Consider the following 26,162-nt stretch of genomic DNA (forward strand, 5'->3'; position numbering starts at 1 on the left):
TGTCAATCAGCCGGCTGCTATTTATACCTGCCCTGCCCTCCAGTCACTGCTGGAGTATTGTCGATGTCAGTGTAGCTGTAAGCTGAATGCTGTGGACTGATTTTTTTTTTCCATAGTTCCTGTTTTCCTGGTATCCTGTTTCCTGTCTTCAAGTTACTGGTTTGTAGTGATGGGTTGATGAGGCGTCATGAAGTGTTTCGACACATTGCAAAACTGTATTGATACTGTGTCACTAAATACTGACATCTGCTGGACATTAAAAATCCCTACAGGCAACCTATGGACCGACTCAACTGACAATGATTTTATGACCTAGTACAGTGGTTCTCAAATGGGGGTACGCGTACCCCTGGGGGTACTTAAAGGTATGCCAAGGGGTATGTGAGATTTTTTTTAAATATTCTAAAAATAGCAACAATTCAAAAATCCTTTATAAATATATTTATTGAATAATATTTCAACAAAATATGAATGTAAGTTAATAAACTCAGTGAAGCACAAGCTCAGGTTTGTCACTAAAATGTCTGTCAAAAAGAACTGAAAAGAAATGCAACAATGCAATATTCAGTGTTGACAGCTAGATTTTCTGTGGACATGTTCCATAAATATTGATGTTAAAGATTTATTTTTTTGTGAAGAAATGTTTAGAATTAAGTTCATGAATCCAAATGGATCTCTAATACAATCCCCAAAGAGGGCACTTTAAGTTGATGATTACTTCTATGTGTAGAAATCTTTATTTATAATTGAATCACTTGTTTATTTAAGTTTTTAGTTATTTTTATATCTTTGTTTTCCAAATAGTTCAAGAAAGACCACTACAAATGAGCAATATTTTGCACTGTTATACAATTTAATAAATCAGAAACTGATGACATAGTGCTGTATTTTACTTCTTTATCTATTTTTTTCAACCAAAAATGCTTTGCTCTGATTAGGGGCTACTTGAATTTAAAAAAAATTCACAGGGGGTACATCGCTGAAAAAAGGTTGAGAACCACTGACCTAGTATATACAATAATATAAACCAAGTCATTGTATTTCATTTAGGATTATTTCATAACTTCATCTAAATAAAAATATATTTTTTGTCTTTTTTAGATACAGTCAATAAATAATGTGAACATGTATCATAACATGGAAATCTGAGAGAACGTGTTGTGAATGAGGATGCTTGTGGACCTGGAAATTATCATTTTTTTTACACATTTTTATTTTAAAAAAAAACAGTTTTTCCAACGTATTCAATTTTAGACGCTTTCTGTTCTTAGTTATTATTTCTCCGGCTGTAGAAAAGACCCGCTCACAGGGCACAGAGGAGGCGTCAGTGCGACACAGTTCGCGTATCGGTCACGTGACCAAAACAGCTCATGATCGGTCACGTGACTTTCTAAAAGCGGTACGCGCACCGACTCAGGGTTTTGCTCTATGAGCTCGACGCATGCGCCGATGCATCGGTGTTGCCGGACCCATCACTACTGGTTTGTGTTTTCTTTATTTTCAACATTAAATCATGTTTTCCTGCACAAAGCCTGCCTTCTCTGCATCCTGGGGTTCGTCACCAACACACCTTACAAATAAACTAATGCTCACTTTGTGTGTTATTGTGTCGGCTGTACTGCATCTTACCAGCGCCTGTTTCTAGTATTTTGGAGATTGGTGTACCTGCTCCTTGCTGCCCCTGTGGTGGCTCATGTGCCGCTCTAGCTGCGAGCGGTACGTGAAGGTGTAGCTGCAGTGCGAGCAGCTGTAGTTGTCTTCGCTGGTCTCGTGGCGGTACTTGATGTGCTCCTTCAGTGAGGCGTTGCGCTTGTAGCCCCGCGAGCAGTAGGGACACGTGTGCAGCTGCGACGAGTCCGGCGTGCCTGTTTGGCGGCATACAGAGGCAGTTTAGAGCTGTGTTCATTTGAGGGGGGGGAAACAAAATCGTCTTTGATGTTTATTGAAGACTCATATTTGTCTTTGACATATGAGAAACCAGTTAAAACTTTAATTCGTCTTGGATTGTTACGAAAACAGGTTTGTTATGTTCACCGAAGACTTGGAACTTGTCATGTTCTGTGGTCTGGATTATGTTTTGTTTAGAGATGTCCCCGATAAATGCGTTAAAATGTAATATCGGAAATTATCGGTATTGTTTTTTTTATTATCGATATCGTTTTTTTTTTTTTTTTGTTAAATCAACATAAAAAACACAAGATACAATTACAATTAGTGCACCAACCCAAAAAACCTCCCTCCCCCATTTACACTCATTCACACAAAAAGGTTGTTTCTTTCTGTTATTAATATTCTGGTTCCTACATTATATATCAATATATATCAATACAGTCTGCAAGGGATACAGTCCGTAAGCATGCATGATTGTGCGTGCTGCTGGTCCACTAATAGTACTAACCTTTAACAGTTAATTTGACTCATTTTCATTAATTACTAGTTTCTATGTAACTGTTTTTATATTGTTTTACTTTCTTTTTTATTCAAGAAAATGTTTTTTATTTATTTATCTTATTTTATGAATTTTAAAAAAAAGTACCTTATCTTCACCATACCTGGTTGTCCAAATTAGGCATAATAATGTGTTAATTCCACGACTGCATATATCGGTTGATATCGGTATCGGTAATTAAAGAGTTGGACAATATCGGAATATCGGATATCGGCAAAAAGCCATTATCGGACATCCCTAGTTTTGTTATTTTCTGCTAGTTTTGGACTCCATAGTTCCTGTTTTTGCACTTCCTTGTTTGTTTTGTCACCATGGCGACTCATTAGTTTCACCTGCCTCATTTGTTTAGACTCACGCACCTGTTCTAATCAAGAGACTATTATTTAAACCTGTTTTTTCAGTTAGTCGTCCTGGCGACATTACTCTGTTATTGCTCTGTGCTGATAGTTTCATGCTGATACTCTGTGTTTGCTCTGTCCATGCCATAGTTCCTGTTCATAGTTTCATGCTGATGTTCATTTCTTGCTCTGCCCATCTTGGTACTCTGAATTGCTCTATTGATGATCCTTTCATGCTTGTTTTCATGCGATTGTTCACTTCATGCTATGCCACAGTAAGTCTTGTTTGTTTATGACCATAGTTCAGGCTAAGTGTTTACGTTTTTTTTTCTTTCGTTAAATTGTGCTTTCGCCTTGAGCGCCTTTTGTTTGTACCCCTTTTTTGAGTCAAGATAAAATCATGTTTTTACCTTCAAGCCATGGTCTAGTCCAGGGGTCGGCAACCCGCGGCTCCGGAGCCGCATGCGGCTCTTTGATCACTCTGATGCGGCTCAGCAGCTTACTTGCTGAACCCCCCAATTTTCCCGTGAGACTTCCAGATTTCAGTGCCTCTCGCAGAAAACTCCCGGGATCAATATTCACCGATTTTTACCCTTACAGCTATAATAAGGGCGTGCCATGATGTTACAACATTTGGCACCCTCTACAATCTGCATTAACAGCGTGCCAGCATAACACTTGTTATACAATATACATCTTCTGCTTGCACACGTACGTGACAGCAAGGCATACTTGGTCAACAGCCACACAGGTTACACTGACGGTGACCATATAAAACAACTTTAACACTCTTACTAATAATGCGCCACACTTTGAACCAAAACCAAACAAGAATGACAAACACATTTCGGGAGAACATCTGCACCTTAACACAACATAAACACAACAGAACAAACCCCCAGAATCCCATGCAGCCCTAACTCTTCCGGGATACATTATAGACCCCTGCTACCACCAAACCCCGCCCCTACCCCAAGCCTGCTCCCTCACAATGTGCGACGGTTGAGGTGGGCGGGGTTTGGTAGCGGGGGTGTATAATGTATCCCGGAAGAGTTAGGGCTGCATGGGATTCTGGGTATTTGTCCTGTTGTGTTTATGTTGTTGCAGATGTTCTCCCAGTGTGGCGCATTATTAGTAAGAGTGTTAAAGTTTTTTTTTTTTTATACCGCCACCGTCAGTGTAACCTGTGTGGTTGTTGAGCAAGTATGCCTTGCAGTCATCTATGTGAGCAAGCGGAAGCCCCATACAACATGTGGCTGATCTGGCACGCTGGATGTAGTGGGCGCTATATGCTGTACCATCACGGCACGCATGACGCTGACAAACGCTATGCAGTTAGAACCCGCACCAGCCTAAAAATTCCATGTAAAGGTGTGGGCAGCGTGTCTGAGACCCCTGGTTTATACATAGCACAAAGCAAAAAAAAAAAACTTTGTATGCAGTGTTATTTCATTTAAAATTTCAAAAATGTTTGCGGCTCCCATTGTTTTCTATAATTTGTGAAACTGGTCAAAATGGCTCTTTGACTGGTAAAGGTTGCCGACCCCTGGTCTAGTCCGTTTGCATCCCGGGAAAACAATCCACGCAGTAAGCTGCGTAAAAATCCACGTCATGACAGAACTAACTTGAATGTCAACACTTTGCATTTCAGGTTGGTTAAAGACTTTAAATTCAGCTTCGATGGTTACAAAAACACTTGGGAAAACATGTATGCTATGTGTGCTAAAGATCTTAAATTGGCTTTAATGTTTATAAAAAAACACTACAGTATACTGAGCAATCTAAATGTCGTTGGGTTAGTGGAAAAACAACAAAAATCCGCTTTCACAAGTTCGTTGGAAGCCACTCTGACAGAAATCAACGAATGTAAGTAAGTACGTTAAAGGTTAAAAAAATACTTTCTATCTGCGTCAATGTTTATGAAAACTATCAATCAAAGACCCTTAATTACAATGTTCACAGAAATGTGTAGGTTAAGTTCAAGGAAAGGCTTAAATTTGTCTTTCCCGTAAGCGAAAACCAAAACATTTGTCTTTGATAAGTACGCATACGTTGTGTTTTGTTGAAAGTTCGTACAAACTTGACTTTGACGTTAATGACAACACATTCTCACCCTGGTCAACACTTGTTCAACCTGCTGCCATCAGGGAAGAGATTTCGGTCACACAAGAGCAGGACAAATAAGTTAAAAACTATTTTTACCCGTAAGCCATTAGGATATTGAATCTGTACCAATAGCTTACACAGTTTTTCACTGTTGCATAATGTTTATATTGTATTTTAAATGAACCTAATAGAGTAGTTACCTGTATTTTTTTGACATGCTCTCATGATTGATGACAATAAAGCATTCTATTATATCTAAATTTCAAGTCTATACAAAAACGCGTAAACTAGATCCGTTAAAGACAAGCTGATTGGTCGACCTGGAACACCCTGGAGCAGGGGTGTCAAACTCATTTTAGCTCAGGGGCCGTATGGAGGAAAAATCTGTGCACACGCGGGCCGGACTATTAAAATCATGGCATTAAAACAAAAAAATAAAGACAACTTCAGATTGTTTTCTTTGTCATACTTTGGCCAAAAATAGAAAAAACACGTTCTGAAAATATTACAATAAAAATATAGGAAAAAATACCGGCAGCGGTAAAGTTTAGATCCATGAAGGAAAGAAGAAAGTGAATGAATGTTTATAACTGAATACATTTACATATTAGGGGTGTAACGGTACGTGTATTTGTATTGAACCGTTTCGGCACGGGTTTTTTTTTTTTTGTGTTGAAAAAATGCGGAGGCACACCACCAGCAGAAATCATTAAAAAACTAAACTCAGTTGACAGAAAAAAAGTCATTTGGATATGACTTTAAAGCATAACCAAGCAGGCATCACTATAGCTCTTGTCTCAAAGTAGGTGTACTGTCACCACCTGTCACATCACACCCTGACTTATTTGACTTTTTTGCTGTTTTCCTGTGTGTAGTGTTTTTCTTCTTGTCTTGTGCTCCTATTTTAGTGGCTTTTTCTCTTTTTTTGGTATTTTCCTGTAGCAGTTTCATGTCTTCCTTTGAGCGATATTCCCCGCATCTACTTTGTTTTAGCAATCAAGAATATTTCAGTTGTTTTTATCCTTCTTTGTGGGGACATTGTTGATTGTCATGTCATGTTCGGATGTACATTGTCTTGCTCCACAGTAAGTCTTTGCTGTCGTCCAGCATTCTGTTTTTGTTTACTTTGTAGCCAGTTCAGTTTTAGTTTTGTTATCCATAGCCTTCCCTAAGCTTCAATGTCCTTTCTTAGGGGCACTCACCTTTTGTTTATTTTTGGTTTACGACGTTTAAAAAGCGATTAGCTACCTGCTGCCACCTACTGATATGGAAGCGTATTACACAGTTACTCAGCCGAGCTCTAGACAACAACGGCACTATTTTTAACCCAAATAGGTGAAATGACATAATCTCCCACGGCACCCCAGACTGTATCTCACGGCACACCTGTGTGCCACGGCACAGTGGTTGAAAAACACTGATCTATAGCAGGGGTGTCAAAAGTGTGCCCCGGAGGCCATTTGCGGCCCACAGCTAATGTTTTAAAGGACCACGGCACATTCTAAAAATACTATTAAAATAAACAAAAACATAACAAAAGTGAAATAAAAAAGCTTAAAGGTTAAATGTAATTTAGAAAAAGTTGCAATGTTGACTAATAAAACAAAGCTGTTTTTTTTTTTTTCCAAACTGTCATTGTTCAAAACATAATATTGAATCAAAATCAATGTTATTATGAATAATTGACCTATCCAAGGTTCCCATTACTTCACATCACTAAGAAAAATATTTTTGGTGGAAGATTTTGCAAATTTGGTAAATAAATAACCCAAAAATTTATATTTTGTTGTTTTCTTACTGTACCGAAAATGAACCCAACCGTGACCTCTAAACCGAGGTACGTACCGAACCGAAATGTTTGTATACATATTACATATGTATACAAATGTTTTCTTTTGTATTATTTTTTCAATGAATTATGTAACGTTTATGACAACCTTTTTCCAAAACACAATATAAAATGTGAGATACAACAGGATAATGCATACGTTTATGATTTGTTTTCAAAACGGTTACAAATAAGTTGTACCCCAAAAATGTACTGTGGGACCCCATTTTTATGACTTGATGGGGTCCCAGGGACCCCATTTTGAAAATTCCTAGCGCCAACACTGATGGAGTATTGGTGCGTGCAAAACAGCGGGTCGGTTCTAATACTAAATGGTAAATGGGTTATACTTGTATGGCGCTTTTTTACCTTCAACGTACTCAAAGCGCTTTGACACTATTTCCACATTCACCCATTCACACACACATTCACACACTAATGCATACCTGCCAACTTTTGAAATCAGAAAAACATAGTAGCCAGGGTCCAGGGGCCGCAGGCCCCGGTAGGTCCAGGACAAAGTCCTGGTGGGGGTTTCAGGGGGGCGAAGCCCCCCGCCGCAAAATGATTATTAGCATTCAGACAGGTTAAAATGTTGCTAAAACCATCACTGTTTGGGCAACGAAAAACGTTGAAAGTTTTCCACTTGTATCGCTAGCAACGGCATTAGACTTGTGTTTTTTTGTCCCAACGTGGTCTTTTACATCGCTAATTCCTCCGTGTGCGATCGAAAAATCTTGTCTGCACAAGGTGCAATTCGCGTAGTTTTCACCGTTTTTGGAACGGATAATTATTCCCGGATAGGCTTTTGAATATTCTTCACGGAATGACTGCAGTTTTCTTTTCGGTTTAAGACTCGTTTGCGATTTTTCTCCGGCTGATTCCATGATCGTTCGCTCGTTTGGAAACAATGGCAACTGTATGGCGTCACATTAGTGCCAAAAATCCGAGCGCATAAAAACTGTTATCGCGCGCCGATTCTCCACTTCGTGCGCGCGCGCGACACCATTTTGCACGCGCGTGGTGCCTTTCTGAGCGCGTGCGGTGCCTTTTAGCGCGCTTTCTGTGTACTCCTGGCATCTCTCCTCGCGCTGTCATGTTTCTTTTTGGCACTTAGACGGCCCCTTCTTTCTGATTGGCTGTGAGCATTTTTCATATGACCAATCATTCTCCAGTGTAGCAACGTTGTAGCCATCTTACCTCGGACATCTAGCCTCAATCATTACATTGATGTCAATGGTACATGTACTACTTAAATTACCATAACTTGCTCGATTTTCGACCAATTTACAAACGATTTGCCTTGTTACAAATCTTATTACATGTAGATATGACATAGGATGCTGTACCTGTTGAAATTACCTCTTTCGCTTTAAAAAAAAAAAGACTTAATTGTGCAACATAGTTGTGTAGGGTCAGTGTTAGTCAGTTCTCTGATTATTTTAAACTGTTTCAGAATACATTATTAAAAGCTATTTTTAACATTTTAAAAACAAAATTCAAAGATTATTTCATTAATTTTATGGCTGAATCAAAAGAAATTCCATAAATTAGAAAACAAATGTTCAAGAAGAAGTGAAAATATAAAATAATGTTATGGTTGGATGTTATTGCTGGTGGACCAGTTCTGGCTGAAAGATGTGATTATGGTGTTTGTTGTCTTATTATTTATTTGGGTCGCATTTTGTATTACCCTGTATTGTGTTTATGTGGTATGAAATAACCTTCATCAGCGCGCGACATTTTTTTATCCACTTCTTCCTCCGTAAATCTTGATACATATTGACGATGACCCGCCCTGCTATACTTCTGATTGGCTCTGAGCATTTTTCAGCGTTTTTCACCTGACCAATCAGAAAGGAGGGGCCGTCTAAGCGTACCCGCCCCCAAAGTGCCAAAAATAAACATGACAGCGCGAGGAGAGATGCCAGGAGTACACAGAGAGCGCGCAGAAAGGCACCGCGCGCGCGCTAAAAGGCACCATGCGCGCGCAAAATGTTGTCGCGCGCGCACGAAGTGGAGAATCAGCGCGCGATAACAGTTTTTATGCGCTCGGATTTTTGGCACTAATGTGACGCCATACAACTGGTGCCTCGTGCTTGGCAGCGGTGCTATAAATAGCTTCGCGCATGGCATTCGGAATGGCTCGATAGGAAGTTACGGGAAGCAGTGTCGATTGTCATTGTTGTTATGCGATTTCGTGAATAAAACTTAAAAAAAAATTTTTTTTTTTAATTAATGAAAAACCGTATTTTTTATCACTGCAACCGTAACCCGGAATAGGTTGATGAAAACCGTACTAATTACGGGAAAACCGGAGTAGTTGGCAGGTATGCTGATGGCGGGAGTTGCCATGCAAGGCCTTTAACCACGACCCATCAGGAGCAAGGGTGAAGTGTCTTGCTCAAGGACACAACGGACGTGACTAGGTTGGTAGAAGGTGGGGATCGAACCGCGCCATGCCGTCCCCCTACTGTACTAAAGAAATACCATAGATAATTCATTCGCGGGCCGGATCTTTGACACCCCTGGTGGAAATGGAGGGTGTCAGTGCTGTGATGAGTGATCAGTCAAGGATGACTTAGTCTCTCTCTTAATATAACACAAACAACAGAGACACACTACACCATGGATACACAACAAATGTTACCGTTTTCATCCACTCCGCCCATCTCTGCTGGACTCTGGTCATCGTCGGGGGCTTCTGGGTAGATGATGGCCGTGTCTCCTTTCTGGAGGATGCCATCCACCAGATCATCGGTCACTGCATCCTCCTCCTCCTCTTCCTCCCCTGCTTCTTCGTCTTCATCTTCTTCTTCAGACACAAACTCTTCTGTCACTGAAGACACACAACCACACACATACATGCATTTGTCAAATAAAAAAGGAACATCCAAATGGTGACATTTATATGTACCCTGACAGGGCACATCTGTTGTTCTCGGAAGCGCCACTAGAGGGCGCCAGCGCTACATATTCTGCCTGTTTCCTGTGACAAACAGATTCTTCTTAACAAAAAGTTGAGGAACACCAACAAGATAATTTACTTGAATCTTGCAACTGAAGATGTTTACAGACTCAAAGATGATCAGGATTTGGGGCCAGTAGGCTAAGATACGCATTATGCACAACTAAACATTCTCTGGCCAGGCTGAGTCAAGGCATTGTTACTTAATCTGGATCTCCTCCAGGTTTAGTTGCGTGTGACGGTCCAACGAGCCTCCTTGTCCTATGATGGCTGACATAATTCGCCACCTGTTGATCCCGACGGCAGTGTCAACGTGGAAGTGTCGCAGTGCTGAATGCTTTTCTTTAGCAGGCCTGCAGGAAGGGCACACGTGTTTAAACTTTTTTGGCTCCTTATGAGCTTTCCCAGATCGCCATGGAGACTGAGCATTATAATGAGAGCTATAATGGGCGCCAAGTGCCACGCCCCTTCCTGCAGCGCCTGGTCAGGGCCAGGTGAAACTGTGTGTGTGTGTGTGTTGACAAAGAAAGGGTGGTGCTACATTCCTGTTTTGGCCTGCTTGCTTTTCCTGGCTGTATCTCGCTCTCTTTTTATTCGCTGCCCTCAGTTGCCATGGCGCCAGTGGAAGGCGGGCGAACTGAGTACACCTGACTGTAATTACAATGGGCTTCTTAAGCTGATTGCCCGCACCTGCTTCTTGCTGGTTCTTTCCCTCCTGTTCTCTGCCGCACACAGACCATGCCATCAACTTTTTGACCATATCTTTGCTTCTATAGTACTTTTGTGTTGATTATATTTTTTTGCTTAGTTCCTCCCTGCCTTTCTATTTTTTCCCCTAATGTTTTGCAGCAATCGTTACTCCATTCAGTACCATTGTTTTGTGTTCATACCCTACTACATGATTGGTGTTCCCCACAACCTCACCCAAAATGTTCCTTCCTTTGCTCGTCACCTCCACCTGCAGCAGATTATTGTAATGTTTCCTTTTTTAACTAAACTCTATACTACAGCCGTTTCCCAGTGTTTACATGGCTAAAGATTTTTCTTACATTAAAAAAAAACTCATTCGAAAGGGATGCACGCTCAGGAACACACAAAATTACATGTCCATATTCTTTCCCAAATTTTGGAAATGTGAGCCAATACCGTATTTTTCGGACTATAAATCGCAGTTTTTTTCATAGTTTGGCCGGGGGTGCGACTTATACTCAGGAGCGACTTATGTGTGAAATTATTAACACATTACCGTAAAATATCAAATAATATTATTTATCTCATTCACGTAAGAGACTAGTGCAGGGGTCGGCAACTCAAAATGTTGAAAGAGCCATATTGGACCAAAAATACAAAAACAAATCTGTCTGGAGCCGCAACAAATTAAAAGCCATATTACATACATATAGTGTGTCATGAGATATACATTGAATTGAGATGACTTAAAGGAAATATATAAATATAGCTACAAATGAGGCATAATGATGCAATATGTACATATAGCTAGCCTAAATAGCATGTTAGCATCGATTAGCTTGCAGTCTTGCAGTGACCAAATATGTCTGATTAGCACTCCACACAAGTCAATAACATCAACAAAACTCACCTTTGTGCATTCATGCACAACGTTACAAGTTTGGTGGACAAAATGAGACAGAAAAAGAAGTGGCATAAAACACGTCCTCGAAAATCGGAGAAAGTTATACATGTAAACAAACCACGGTGAGTTCAAGGACCGCCAAAATTAGTAGGACAAAACGGCGCTCGCCAAATACTTGAGTCAGTGAAGCATGTTTAATATAAACAGTGTGCTTTATAACAATTAGGGAGGTTTGTGTCATGTTTGTCCTCCTACAAAAACCATATTAAAACAAAAAATATATTTTTTCCGCTCATCTTTTTCCATTTTTCATACATTTTTGAAAAAGCTCCAGAGAGCCACTCGGGCGGCGCTAAAGAGCCGCATGCGGCTCTAGAGCCGCGGGTTGCCGACCCCTGGACTAGACGTATAAGATTTCATGGGATTTAGCGATTAGGAGTGACAGATTGTTTGGTAAACGTATAGCATGTTCTATATGTTATAGTTATTTGAATGACTCTTACCATAATATGTTACGTTAACATACCAGGCACATTCTCAGTCGGTTATTTATACTTATACTCCGGACCTACTTATACTCCGAAAAATACGGTACTAGTTTTGGCTTTTGTTTAGTTATTGTGATCTAGCCGCTTTGCTTGCTAAAAAACATTTTTAAGTTCAATAATCTATTGTCGAATTATCGAATCGGGATTTGAAATTTGATTGGGACATCCCCCATGTTGTGTATAGGGATGTTAAAACACGAACATTTCCAAAGTTATTACCGTATTTTTCGGACTATAAGTCGCAGTTTTTGTCATAGTTTGGTCAGGGGTGCGACTTATACTCAGGAGCGACTTATGTGTGAAATTATTAACACATTACCGTAAAATATCAAATAATATTATTTAGCTCATTCACGTAAGAGACTAGACGTATAAGATTTCATGGGATTTAGCGATTAGGAGTGACAGATTGTTTGGTAAACGTATAGCATGTTCTATATGTTATAGTTATTTGAATGACTCTTACCATAATATGTTACGTTAACATACCAGGCACGTTCTCAGTTGGTTATTTATGTGTCATATAACGTACACTTATTCAGCCTGTTGTTCACTATTCTTTATTTATTTTAAATTGCCTTTCAAATGTCTATTCTTGGTGTTGGGTTTAATCAAATAAATTTCCCCCCTAAAATGCGACTTATACTCCAGTGCGACTTTTATATGTTTTTTTTCCTTCTTTATTATGGATTTTCGGCCGGTGCGACTTATACTCCGGAGCGACTTATACTCCAAAAAATACGGTACTAGTTTTGGCTTTTGTTTAGTTATTGTGATCTAGCCGCTTTATTTTGTTAAAAAAAAATGCATGTAGCATTCAATACCAAAAATGTAATAACTAATTTACAGCAATACTACCAGGTTCTAGATTTAATAAAGTAAGCTTTATAAATATGTGCTATTGTGTTTACTTTAGTTGCTTGCTAAAAAACATTTTTAAGTTCAATAATCTATTGTCGAATTATCGAATTGGGATTTGAAATTTGTTGTGTATAGGGATGTAAAAACACGAAAATTTCCAAAGTTATTACCGTATTTTTCGGACTATAAGTCGCAGTAAAATATCAAATAATATTATTTATCTCATTCACGTAAGAGACTAGACGTATAAGATTTCATGGGATTTAGCGATTAGGAGTGACAGATTGTTTGGTAAACGTATAGCATGTTCTATATGTTATAGTTATTTGAATGACTCTTACCATAATATGTTACGTTAACATACCAGGCACCTTCTCAGTTGGTTATTTATGCCTCATATAACGTACACTTATTCAGCCTGTCGTTCACTATTTTTAATTTATTTTAAATTGCCTTTCAAATGTCTATTCTTGGTGTTGGGTTTTATCAAATAAATTTCCCCCAAAAATGCGACTTATACTCCAGTGCGAGTTATATATCTTCTTTATTATGCATTTTCGGCCGGTGCGACTTATACTCCGGAGCGACTTATACTCGGAAAAATACGATACTATTGCAGAATTTTTTTATGTGCTCAAAAAGTACTTATACACACACTGAAATATTTTGACCAAGTGCTTTTAACTATAATAAATAGGCACACAGTTAGAAAATCTCTATTTTGCATGTTTTCTGTTTGTTTTGCTTCATTGACAGTATTTTAGCATTAGTCTTAAATCTGTTTTAAATAGCTTTGCTTTGAATATTGGTTTGTACTGTTGCCACTTTTAAGGTTTATTTTAAATGAAAAATGTGTAATAAATAAAAAAATATTTATTAAATCTGGTGGGCGTTGTGTCGTCCAATGTTCAGCGGTCTTTGAACGCACCGTAAAAACACCTCTGTTTCATAATCCTCCATGCTAAGAGCGTATAGCTTTTGATTGGTTGATTGATTGAAACTTTCATTAGTAGATTGCACAGTTCAGTACCGTATTTTTCGGACTATAAGTCGCTCCGGAGTATAAGTTGCACCGGCCGAAAATGCATAATAAAGAAGGAAAAAAACATATATAAGTTGCACTGTAGTATAAGTCGCATTTTTGGGGGAAATTTATTTGATAAAACCCAACACCAAGAATAGACATTTGAAACTTTTTGAAACTCAACACTAAGAAAACAGAAATGCTGATTATCGGTCCTGCTCAACACCGACACCTATTTAATAATACCACCTTAACATTTGACAACCAAACAATTACACAAAGCGACTCGGTAAAGAATCTGGGTATTATCTTCGACCCAACTCTCTCCTTTGAGTTACACATTAAGAGTGTTACTAAAACGGCCTTCTTTCATCTCCGTAATATCGCTAAAATTTGTTCCATTTTGTCCACTAGCGACGCTGAGATTATTATTCATGCGTTCGTTACGTCTCGTCTCGATTACTGTAACGTATTATTTTCGGGTCTCCCTATGTCTAGCATTAAAAGACTACAATTGGTACAAAATGCGGCTGCTAGACTTTTGACAAGAACAAGAAAGTTTGATCATATTACGCCTATACTGGCTCACCTGCACTGGCTTCCTGTGCACTTAAGATGCGACTTTAAGGTTTTACTACTTACGTATAAAATACTACACGGTCTAGCTCCGTCCTATCTTGATTTGTATTGTACTGTACCATATGTCCCGGTAAGAAACCTGCGTTCAAAGAACTCTGGCTTATTAGTGATTCCCAGAGCCCATAAAAAGTCTGTGGGCTACAGAGCGTTTTCCATTCGGGCTCCAATACTCTGGAATGCCCTCCTGGTAACAGTTAGAGATGCTACCTCAGTAGAAGCATTTAAGTCCCATCTTAAAACTAATTTGTATACTCTAGCCTTTAAATAGACCCCCTTTTTTAGACCAGTTGATCTGCTGTTTCTTTTCTTTTCTCCTCTGTCCCCTCGCCGGGTTATTCCGGTTCCGGTGACCATGGATGAAGTGCTGGCTGTCCAGAGTGGAGACCCGGGGTGGACCGCTTGCCTGTGCATCGGTTGGGGACATCTCTGTGCTGCTGACCTGTCTCCGCTCGGGATGGTCTCCTGCTGGTCTCCTGCTGGCCCCACTATGGACTGGACTCTCACTACCATGTTAGATCCACTAAGGACTGTTCTTTCACAATATTATGTCACTCGACATCCATTGCTTTCGGTCTCAACTAGAGAGGGGGGGTTACCCACATATGCGGTTTCTCATAGTCATTCACATCAACGTCCCTTATGTGGGCTCTGTACCGAGGATGTCGTTCTGGCTTGTACAGCCCTTTGAGACTTTTGTGATTTAGGGCTATATAAATAAACAAACATTGATTGATTGATTGATTGATTGATTGAAAGGCAATTTAAAATAAATAAAGAATAGTGAACAACAGGCTGAATAAGTGTACGTTATGAGGCATAAATAACCAACTGAGAACGTGCCTGGTATGTTAACGTAACATATTATGGTAAGAGTCATTCAAATAACTATAACATATAGAACATGCTATACGTTTACCAAACAATCTGTCACTCCTAATCGCTAAATCCCATGAAATCTTATACGTCTAGTCTCTTACGTGAATGAGCTAAATAATATTATTTGATATTTTACGTTAATGTGTTAATAATTTCACACATAAGTCGCTCCTGAGTATAAGTCGCATCCCCGGCCAAACTATGAAAAAAACTGCGACTTATAGTCTGAAAAATACGGTACATATTCCGTACAATTGACCACTAAATGGTAACACCCGAATAAGTTTTTCAACTTGTTTAAGTCGGGGTCCACGTAAATCAATTCATGGTAAGCTTTTAGGTTTAATGTGCACAATTAAATGGTTTAGTTGCTCAGACAGTAAAATGTTCCTTAATGGGGAAAATACATTGTCTTTTGTTTTCATGTTAGCATTTAAGCTCGAGAGTTGGCACCGGTCCGTCTGTCAGTTTGTCAAAGTGCAGTTATCAGTCACGGTTTTTCGATATTTTTTAATTTAAAACCGTAATATTCCCTTGTTGTGTGGTTGTGTAGGCTTCACTACTAAGTAGCCACCAGCAGAGGGTGCAATCTTTTTCAGGGAGTTAACAGGAAGTGAAGTTGTTAAAAGGCAATTGTTAGATCTACATTTCTTCTTGAGCTGTTTCAAGAGTTTCATTGGGGAACAGATGCACTTCTTTGAAATGTATGCCATGGAAGTGAGTACTATTCCTCATTGCAGTGATACCTCAGGGATGTTTTTCCGGATACAAGCTATCTCTCATTTATTTATGTTGGAAATAAAAAAATTGGGGTTACGAGCCTCCCCACCGCCCGTTGCCGTAGAAAATGTCACAATAAAATCCCATCTTACTCGCTAGTATTAGCATATTGATAGAGAGTGACATTTTTCCAACCATGGGAAGGAAGAAAGTGAATGTTAAGGACAGCGCTGAAAAAAAAGAAGTGGATGATATCCAATGAAATAAAAATTAAAAAAATATCAAAAACATGACCAAGTGTGTTGGAGCGCATCACTGCTCGTCTGCTCTATACTAAAGCAGAAAGAATTTCTCTGTCGGGTTCTGTTGATCTTGAACCCCAAGATGCAGGGATGGCAGGCGTAGCGCAGGTAAACATGACTTTAATGTCAAAAAGGAAATAGTGCAACTGGTAAGTGCACATGCAGGAAACAGGAAATAATCATCGAGCCCTGACTGGAGGGCGAGGCAGGCATAAATAGCAGCCTGATTGACAACAGGTGTGGCCAGGCTGCCAATCAGCAACAGGTGAGGGGAAATAGCGCTCAGGGAGACAAGCAAGAAAAGGAACCAAACATAAGAGCGCTACAGAGGAAATAAACACAAAACCAAGGAAACGTGACAGATCGTCACAGGATCGAGGACATAAATATCTAAACGTAAATAACACCTAAACAGTGAAAGTTTATCCATGAAAATATGGAGAAACTGCTGATTGTGTGTTTTTGATGGAGAAGGAGCTCCAAGGAGATACTGTAAAAGTCCTTGTACATCATTATTACATTACTTCATAAAACTACCGTCACTCTTATTAGTACATTCTGTTGTATCGTTTTTATAAAATATTTCTGTTGTAAAAGTTAGTACATTTTTTTAAAGGCATTTTATATGTTAAAAATTGTGCTGTTGTTGGGGTGGGGCAAGCACCAATTGAATTGATTTTAATTCATTTTAAATAGGCGACGCTGTTTTGCAGGTTTTTCAAGGTACAAGTTGCATCTTAGAACCATCCATCCATTTCCTACCGCTTGTCCCTTTTGGGGTATAGGGGGGTCGCTGGAGCCTATCTCAGCTGCATTCGGGCGGTAGACGGGGTACACCCTGGACAAGTCGCCACCTCATCGCAGGGCCAACACAGATAGACAGACAACATTCACACTCACATTCACACACTAGGGCCAATTTAGTGTTGCCAATCAACCGATCCCCAGGTGCATGTCTTTGGAGGTGGGAGGAAGCCGGAGTACCCGGAGGGAACCCACGCAGTCACTGGGAGAACATGCAAACTCCACACAGAAAGATCCCGAGCCCGGGATTGAACCCAGGACTACTCAGGACCTTCGTATTGTGAGGCAGATGCACTAACCCGTCTTCCACCGTGCTGCCCCAATCTTAATCTTAGAACCAATTAAACTCATATCTTGAGGTACTACTCTAGTTTCTTGACAATTAGCGTTTCTTGAATGCACCTTGAGGTGAACATTTTAGAATGGATCAAGACCTAAATAAGATACCCGACGTCTCTCTGGTCTGCGGTGTGAATTTTAATCACTGAACAAAAATGGCAGCACCAATTTAGTGACACTACAACATTACCCCTGGAGGATTAGGTCCTAAGAAGTGTGTCCACAAGTGGAGAAAGAAGGTGTAGCGCCAGAGGAATGTTCCCGCAGAAGCTTTACTTTCAAGAAAGATCACAGTAAAAAAAAACTCTGCATGACTGCCAGCAGCAGCAGCTTTGATTCACGACTTTACCTTAGTGCGCTTAATTTCCTCGCCTTGTCTTTAGCTGCCCCCCTCCTTGTTCCTTACATGCTGATCCAGCACTCCTTACACCAGAACATCGCAACCCAGAGCGGCGATCTCGTACTGCATCAATGAATGAATCGATGGGAGGTTGGAGTCTTGAGTTGACCCTGAATCTTAATTCTCCATCTCAGCAAGACATTTTAGACAAAAGTATTGTACTTTGTTGGAACACGTTGGGGAATCTGGTCTGCTTATTCCCGTTAAGTAGGAGGAAAACTCCACTTTTTCTACATGTTATTTACTCACTACTGTAGGTGGAATTTAAACACATTTGGGAAGGGAGTGACGTCTCGTGAATAATTGACCATGTAAAAAAAATGAGAAGCGAAAAAAATTACAAGACAAGATATATATCTTGATAAAACTAACCTTGATTCACAATTCACGAGTCGATTAATTTAATATACCTCTCCATCGATTGGCGATTCGATTAGTTACCACATCACACTTAAAATTTTGTGGCTTCACTGCATTGCAGATTTATTCATATTTTTTACATATTTTTGGCATTTAGGTGTTATATTATATGTCAAGTCTCATATATATTACTATTAGAGATGTCCGATATTATCGGGCGATAAATGCTTTAAAATGTAATATCGGAAATTATCGGTATGGGTTCGGAAATTATCGGTATTGGTTTCAAAAAGTAAAATGTATGACTTTTTAAAACGCCCCTGTACGTAGCGGTACACGGACGGAGGGGGAAGTACAGAGCGCCAATAAACCTTAAAGGCACCGCCTTTGCGTGCCGGTCCAATCACATAATACCTACGCTTTTCACACACACAAGTGAATGCAATGCATACTTGGTCAACAGCCATACAGGTCACACTGAGGGTGGCCGTATAAACAACTTTAGCACTGTTACAAATATGCGCCACACTGTGAACCCACATCAAACAAGAATGACAAACACATTTCGGGAGAACATCCGCACCATAGCATAACATAAACACAACAGAACAAATACCCAGAACCCCTTGCAGCACTAACTCTTCCCGCTACAATATACACACCCTGCTACCCCCTACCCCAACGCTTCTCCCCCCAACTCCGCCCACCTCAACCTCCTCATGCTCTCTCAGGGAGAGCATGTCCTAAATTCCAAGCTGCTGTTTTGAGGCATGTTAAAAAAAAAAAAAAAAAATACACTTTGTGACTTTAATAATAAATATGGCAGTGCCATGTTGGCATTTTTTTCCATAACTTGAGTTGATTTATTTTTGAAAACCTTGTTACATTGTTTAATGCATCCAGCGGGGCATCACAACAAAATTAGGCATAATAATGTGTTAATTCCACGACTGTATATATCGGGATCGGTTGATATCGGAATCGGTAATTAAGAGTTGGACAATATCGGAATATCAGATATCGGTAAAAAAGCCATTATCGGACATCTCTAATTACTATGCAATATTTGTCTTACTCTCGATTATTATGTTGTGGCAATTGATAAAGATATTTACCAAGCGAGACGTCTGTTTTCGGGTTCCTGGTTACAATGCTAACAGCAACACGGCGGCCAATCTTGATGCTATCTTCACCGCGACCAACTTTTGACAGAACAACTTTTTGACGCACCATCTACATTCTGATTAATATGTATCACGATTCAAATGTGTCTAGACGACACTGATTCCATGTAGTTACATGCTTGCCTTTTTATTGTTGTTGCATGCACAGGCCTACACATGATTCCTGTCGCGTAAACTAAAAGGAAGTTATAAACGCAATTTGGCTAATTATTGGTTAGGTTTTTGTTAAAACACATTAAAATTGTTTTCTTTATTCAATACGAGGTAAAACCTGATGCACCTTGATTTTTCCACCTAAACAGAAGTGATTTAAAGCTGCTCTACCGATGCAGCCATATCTTGCATACGCATGTCCGACCTGTTAATCTTCCTATCCCTAATAACTACACATAATATTTCTTCTGTCATTATAATCATGGTTGTCTGTGACTGCTTTTAGATGAAAGGAGTGGGGCACAGCAGCACCTGCTTTGATTGATTGATTGATTGAAACTGTTATTAGTAGATTGCACAGTACAGTACATATTCCGTACAATTGACCACTAAATGGTAACACCCGAATAAGTTTTTCAACTTGTTTAAGTCGGGGTCCTCGTTAATCAATTCATGGTAAATTCATGCTGGTCGTTAAGAAGAGCAATTCGAGCGATTATGTCAGTCTTTTCAGATTTTCTGCGCTTTTTTTGAAAATAGGGCTGATTATTCTAAATAATTGCTAAATTGGCAACTCCTGCTGTGTCCTCTTATGCTCTGGCAGACCAGGTGTTGTTATAATGCCTTTATAGGTACCAACGTAGGTACATGACATACAGTTTATGTTCATAATAATAGCAGTGTGTTTAAAAAGGTGAGTAAACCTCAAACTTATTCAAATAAATTGTATTTTAATGAACACAAATGCATTGGGGACACTGCACATTCTATTTCAAATCCAGAAAATTGGAAAAAAGTAATTTAATTTGTCAATATTTTACAGAAAGTCAAGAAATATAAAACAAAAAAATAGCAGTGTTGACATCTTTTTTTACAAAACTCAAATATACTGTATAAACCAGTGGTTCTTAACCTGGGTTCGATCGAACCTTAGGGGTTCGGTGAGTCGGGCTCAGGGGTTCGGTGGAGGTCAAAACACGCCTGACTCATCGTGTAAATAAAAACTTCTCCATATCGGTGTATTACGGATACGGCAACGGCAGAATACAGACTAATTTGCAGGTGAGTAATTTGTTGTGAGTTTATGCACTGTGTTGGTTTTGTTCTTTGAACAAGGTGATGTTCATGCACGGTTCATGTTGTGCACCAGTAAAAAAACATGGTAACACTTTAGTATGGGGAACATATTCACCATTAATTAGTTGCTTATTAACATGCAAATTAGTAACATATTGGCTCTTAACTAGTCATTATTAAGTACTTATTAATGCCTTATTTGGCATGGCCTTGTTATAACCCTAACTGTCTAACCCTGGCCCTAACCCTCTAACCCTAACCCTAACTAAATAACTCTAAATTAAGTCTTTGTTACTTAGAATATGTTCCCCTAGTGTCCAAAAAACTCTAAATTAAGTCTTTGTTACTTAGAATATGTTCCCCATACTAAAGTGTTACCAAAAACATAACTTTGTCTTGAATTTGAGAAAAAAAATAAACATTTTATTTTTCACTAAAGAAGGGTTCGGTGAATGCGCATATGAAACTGGTGGGGTTCGGTACCTCCAACAAGGTTAAGAACCACTGGTATAAACTAAGAAAGGCTTGCAGATTCAACTTTCCTTCGAATTATTAACTATAATTTAGTTGCATAACCACGGTTTTTGATAACTGCTTCACATCTGTGGCACATGGAGTCGACCAACTTCTGGCACCGGTCAACAGGTATTGCAGCCCAGGACATTTGTACTACGTTCCACAATTCCTCTGCATTTTTTGGTTTTGCCTCATAAACAGCATTTTTTATGTCAGGCCACAAGTTTTCAATGGGATTAGGGTTCGGGGATTGTGCAGGCCTCTCCATTACTTGAATTCTGTTTGTTTGGAAACATGATTTTGCTCGCTTGCTGGTGTGTTTGGGGTCATTGTCTTGTTGAAACACCCATTTCAAGGGCATTTCCTCATGACTACATGACTTCTTCCAGTATTCTGATGTACTCAAACTGATCCATGATCCCTGGTATGCGATAATTAGGACCAACACCATAGTACGAGAAACATCCCCATATTATGATGCTTGCACCACCATGCTTCACCGTCTTCACTGTGTACTGTGGCTTGAATTCAGTGTTTGCAGGACGTCTGACAAACTGTCTGTGGCCCTTAGATCCAAAAAGAACAATCTTACTCTCACCAGTCCCCAAATATTACACCATTTATTTTTAGGCCAGTCAATGTGTTCTTTGGCAAATTGTAACCGCTTCAGCACGTCTTTTTTTTTTAACAATGGGACTTTGTGGGGGCTTCTTGCTGGTAGCTTGGCTTCACGTAGACATGTTCTGATCGTTACAGTACTCACATGCCATCTTAAATCTTCTTTCATCCTCCTGGACCTGATCATTGGCTGAGCCTTTGCCATTTTGGTTATTCTCCCATCCATTCCAATAGTCTTTTTTTCTTTTTCTTCCTCGCCTTTTTGGTTTTGGCTGCCATTTTAAAGCGTTTGATATCATTTTAGCTGAACAGCCTATCGTTTTCTGCACTTCTTTATAGGTTTTCCCCTCTTTTATTAATTTCTTAATCAAAGAACGCTCTTCTTCTGAACAGTGTCTTCAACGACCCATTTTACTCTGTTTTTCCAAGGACAAATTGCACAGCCAGCATATACAGCGTCAGTTGCCTCGATCCTTAAATAAGGGCCACTTGTTTGACACCTTTTTTTCCCACATAATCAATGACCTCACTAATTGAACTACGCACTGCTATTTTTTTGAACACGCCCCTTTCAGTAAATTATTCAGTTTCACAGAATCAGCAGCATGCACGTCATGCCTGTTGGGTCTGTTGGTTTTCTATACCTTTACTAAACATTCTAGAAACTTACTTGCCGTGTAGAAGTTGAAATTCTAACAAAAACAGTGATGTATCTTGCTAGTGATGTGGGACTGCTATTATTTTGAACACAACTGTACATAAATGAATTGGGAAAAAATGTAAGAGGTCCTGAATAGGGATGTTCCGATCCAGGTTTTTGCACTTCCGATCCGATACCGATATTGTTTTTGCATTTCCGATCCGATACCGATACTGACCGATACCGATACTGACCGATACTGGCCTATCCGAGCATGTATTAAAGTTTAAAGTTATTTAGCCTACCGTATTTTCCGCACTATAAGGCGCACCTAAAAACCACAAATTTTCTCAAAAGCTGACAGTGCGCCTTATAACCCGGTGCGCTTTATATATGGATAAATATTAAGATTCATTTTCATAAAGTTTAGGTCTCGCAACTACGGTAAACAGCCGCCATCTTTTTTTCCCCGTAGAAGAAGCGCGCGGTGCATGCTGGGATATGTGACGTTTCATTTCCATTTGTGTGTTTATGTAAAGACCCCAAAATGGCTCCTATTAAGTGTGTTGTCTGTCTAATTATAAATAATGCAGACGAGGCGTGTTAACTGAGTTCTCAACGTTTACTCACAGCGTGCTCATAACCACATTCTAACTGCCAGCATACAACGCTTCTCAGGGCTACCGCGCATGCTCGTAACTATCGTTGCATGCTGGGTAGTGTAGTTGTTATATTTGCTAGCTCATAACAGCACATTAAGAGACACGCTTACGCGCTTAATTCAATACTCGCCGTCATTCCGGGTGGATTGACAAAAGACCTCCAGCCGCTAGATATTGGTGTCAACAGGGCATTCGAAGCTAGACTGCTAACTGCGTGGGAACAGTGGATGACGAAGAAGCGCGCGGTGCATGCTGGGATATGTGACGTTTCATTTCCATTTGTGTGTTTATGTAAAGACCCCAAAATGGCTCCTATTAAGTGTGTTGTCTGTCTAATTATAAATAATGCAGACGAGGCGTGTTAACTGAGTTCTCAACGTTTACTCACAGCGTGCTCATAACCACATTCTAACTGCCAGCATACAACGCTTCTCAGGGCTACCGCGCATGCTCGTAACTATCGTTGCATGCTGGGTAGTGTAGTTGTTATATTTGCTAGCTCATAACAGCACATTAAGAGACACGCTTACTTACGCGCTTAATTCAATACTCGCCGTCATTCCGGGTGGATTGACAAAAGACCTCCAGCCGCTAGATATTGGTGTCAACAGGGCATTCGAAGCTAGACTGCTAACTGCGTGGGAACAATGGATGACAGAAGGCGAACACACCTTCACTAAGACGAGGAGGCAGCGCCAGACGACGCCAACATCTGCCAGTGGATCGTAAATTTGCCCAACTTTTCACTTCGGACACCGAAGACGAAGGATTTACGAATGAAGAATAACTTCAGAAAGTGAGCGCTATGTTTATTTTGTGTGTTGTGACATTAACGTTCGAGCAACATTATGTTGCTATTGCTCTGCACTATTTTGAATTTTACTATGTTTGTGATTGCACATTTGCGTACATTTTGGGAGTGAACAGAGTTGTTAGAACGCTGGTTTTTAATATATTATTAAAGTTTGACTGACCTATCTGACTGTTTTTTTGACATTCCCTTTAGCGCAGCGTAGGCGCGGCTTATAGTCCGGGGCGGCTTATTGGTGGACAAAGTTATGAAATATGCCATTCATTGAAGGTGCGGCTAATAATCCGGTGCGCCTTATAGTGCGGAAAATACGGTACTTAGTTGTCAGAATCATGTTGAAAAGGGTTTTAGTACTCTTGATAACAACTAGCCAGCTGAATTAGGGGAGTTTGAATAATACACAATGGTTGGTAACAAGAAACTGACCTGTTTATTCAAGGATAAACACAAAATAGACAAAATTATACATGACAAACAGAAATGGCATCATTGAACTAGGGCTGGGCGATATGGCCTTTTTTTAATATTGCGATATTTTAAGGCCATATTGCGATACACAATATATATCTCGATATTTTGCCTTAGCCTTGAATGAACACTTGATGCATATAATCACAGCAGTATGATGATTCTATGTGTTTTGATTGATTGATTGAGACTTTTATTAGTAGGTTGCACAGTGAAGTACATATTCCGTACAATTGACCACTAAATGGTAACACCCCAATAAGCTTATCAACTTGTTTAAGTCGGGATCCACTTAAATTGATTCATGATACAGATATATACTATCAGATATATACTATCATCATAATACAGTCATCACACAAGATAATCACATTGAATTATTTACATTATTTATAATCCAGGGTGTGGAGGGGGGCGCCGGATGTAAGTGTCAAAAAGACAGCCAAAAGAGTTTGATATGAGAATAAATCTAAAGTTAAAATATAGGGTAGATTTGCAGGAAATGTAGTCTTGATTTTCAAAATTTTCTTTCAAGGCTTGCATGTCTACATTAAAACATTCTTCTTCATACTGCATTAATATATGCTACTTTTAAACTTGCAGAGAAGGAAATCACAACTAAAAAAATCACTAATTTTTTCATACGGTGTTGATGTGGAAATTATTGCCTCGGCATTTTGATGGTGTGGACGTGTGGCACCGAATGGAGATAGGCGTCTCGACAGACGTCACAATATTTGAACAATGATGACGAAAACTGTTTTCTCTTTCGTGTCCGTGTGTCGAAAATTGTTATGCGCTTATTTTTTTATTTGATTTTGTGCGTGGCATAGATTTGCTATGCGCAGAGGACGCTTAAACAGTGCGCAATTGCACAGGCGAGCACCTTAGAGGGAGCGTTGCTCGCACGGCTGCGCTAGCATCACAGCTAACGTTAGCCATGCTGCTACCTCTCTGCTCGAAGAGGGCGTATACGTATGTGACGTATGACGTGACAGTATGTGACGTGTGTAAGAAGGTGCACTTGCTGTCTGTGAGAGGGAGACACAGGAAAGAGTGAGAAGAGCCTGTCGTGTAATGCCAGCAGCTAAAAGCAACTGCGTGAGAATTCACAGACCTATGGATGTGTTGAAGGTGTGCTGGAAAAAGGCGGAACGGAAATTAGGAAGCAGCAGAAAAGTGGAATGTATTATTTAAATCGGTGCGTTGGAAAACACGGACCGGAGTTTTTTTTTAAACTGGATCTGGATCGGCATTTTCCCATGCCTTGCCGATACGCAATTTTTGGCAAATATCGGCAGCCGATTCGATCCAAATATCGGATCGAGACATCCCTAGTCCTGAAGCTCCATTGCTGAAAGACTTTTCTATGGTAATGTCTTACCTCCTTTCCAGAAGCCGTTTTGTGGTAATAGTCTGGCGGCACCGCCACGGGTTTCCTTTGCCTTGGCATTGGCAACATCCGGCTCCAGCAGACTGTCCTCCTCCACAATATGTAGCTTGTCGTCATCGTCCGAGTCTGAACTGGCCTCCAGGCCGCCGTTCAAGTTTGGCACTGAAAAGAAAAACAGAATGTCCCAATCAGCGCAGATGAGACACCTTACTGCTGCAATCAGCATCACATTAACAGCGTAGCAGGTAGGCACAATTAGACGGATGATGTCTTGGGAGATGGGCTGATTGCTCCCCTTTGTCTGTGTGTGTGTTTAAATGATACCAAGTAAGCATACGTATGTAGGTAAAAAAAAAAAAAGTAAAAACATTATAACATATACATAGTGCATCGGAAAAGTATTCACAGCGCTTCACTTTTTCCACATATGTTCATGTATTTCAAAATGGGATGAATTTATTTTGCCCTCAAAATTCTACATGCA

The 26,162-nt window shown here is 39.8% G+C and overlaps 1 protein-coding gene across 2 annotated transcripts in view; it reads right to left on the minus strand.

The window, feature by feature from the left end:
- Nucleotides 1–26,162, minus strand: part of LOC133618569 (zinc finger E-box-binding homeobox 1-like) — a 92,977-nt gene that overhangs the window by 21,103 nt on the left and 45,712 nt on the right. For both annotated transcript variants that reach the window (XM_061979052.1, XM_061979053.2), the window contains exons 2-4: nucleotides 25,670–25,840; nucleotides 9,372–9,560; nucleotides 1,666–1,865 (exon numbers count right to left, since the gene is read on the minus strand). In XM_061979052.1, coding sequence (XP_061835036.1) covers nucleotides 1,666–1,865; nucleotides 9,372–9,560; nucleotides 25,670–25,840 — 560 coding nt within the window. The remainder of the gene's footprint in view (nucleotides 1–1,665; nucleotides 1,866–9,371; nucleotides 9,561–25,669; nucleotides 25,841–26,162) is intronic.

Source organism: Nerophis lumbriciformis, linkage group LG19, assembly GCF_033978685.3.
Source record: "Nerophis lumbriciformis linkage group LG19, RoL_Nlum_v2.1, whole genome shotgun sequence".
NCBI classification, from domain to species: domain Eukaryota; kingdom Metazoa; phylum Chordata; class Actinopteri; order Syngnathiformes; family Syngnathidae; genus Nerophis; species Nerophis lumbriciformis.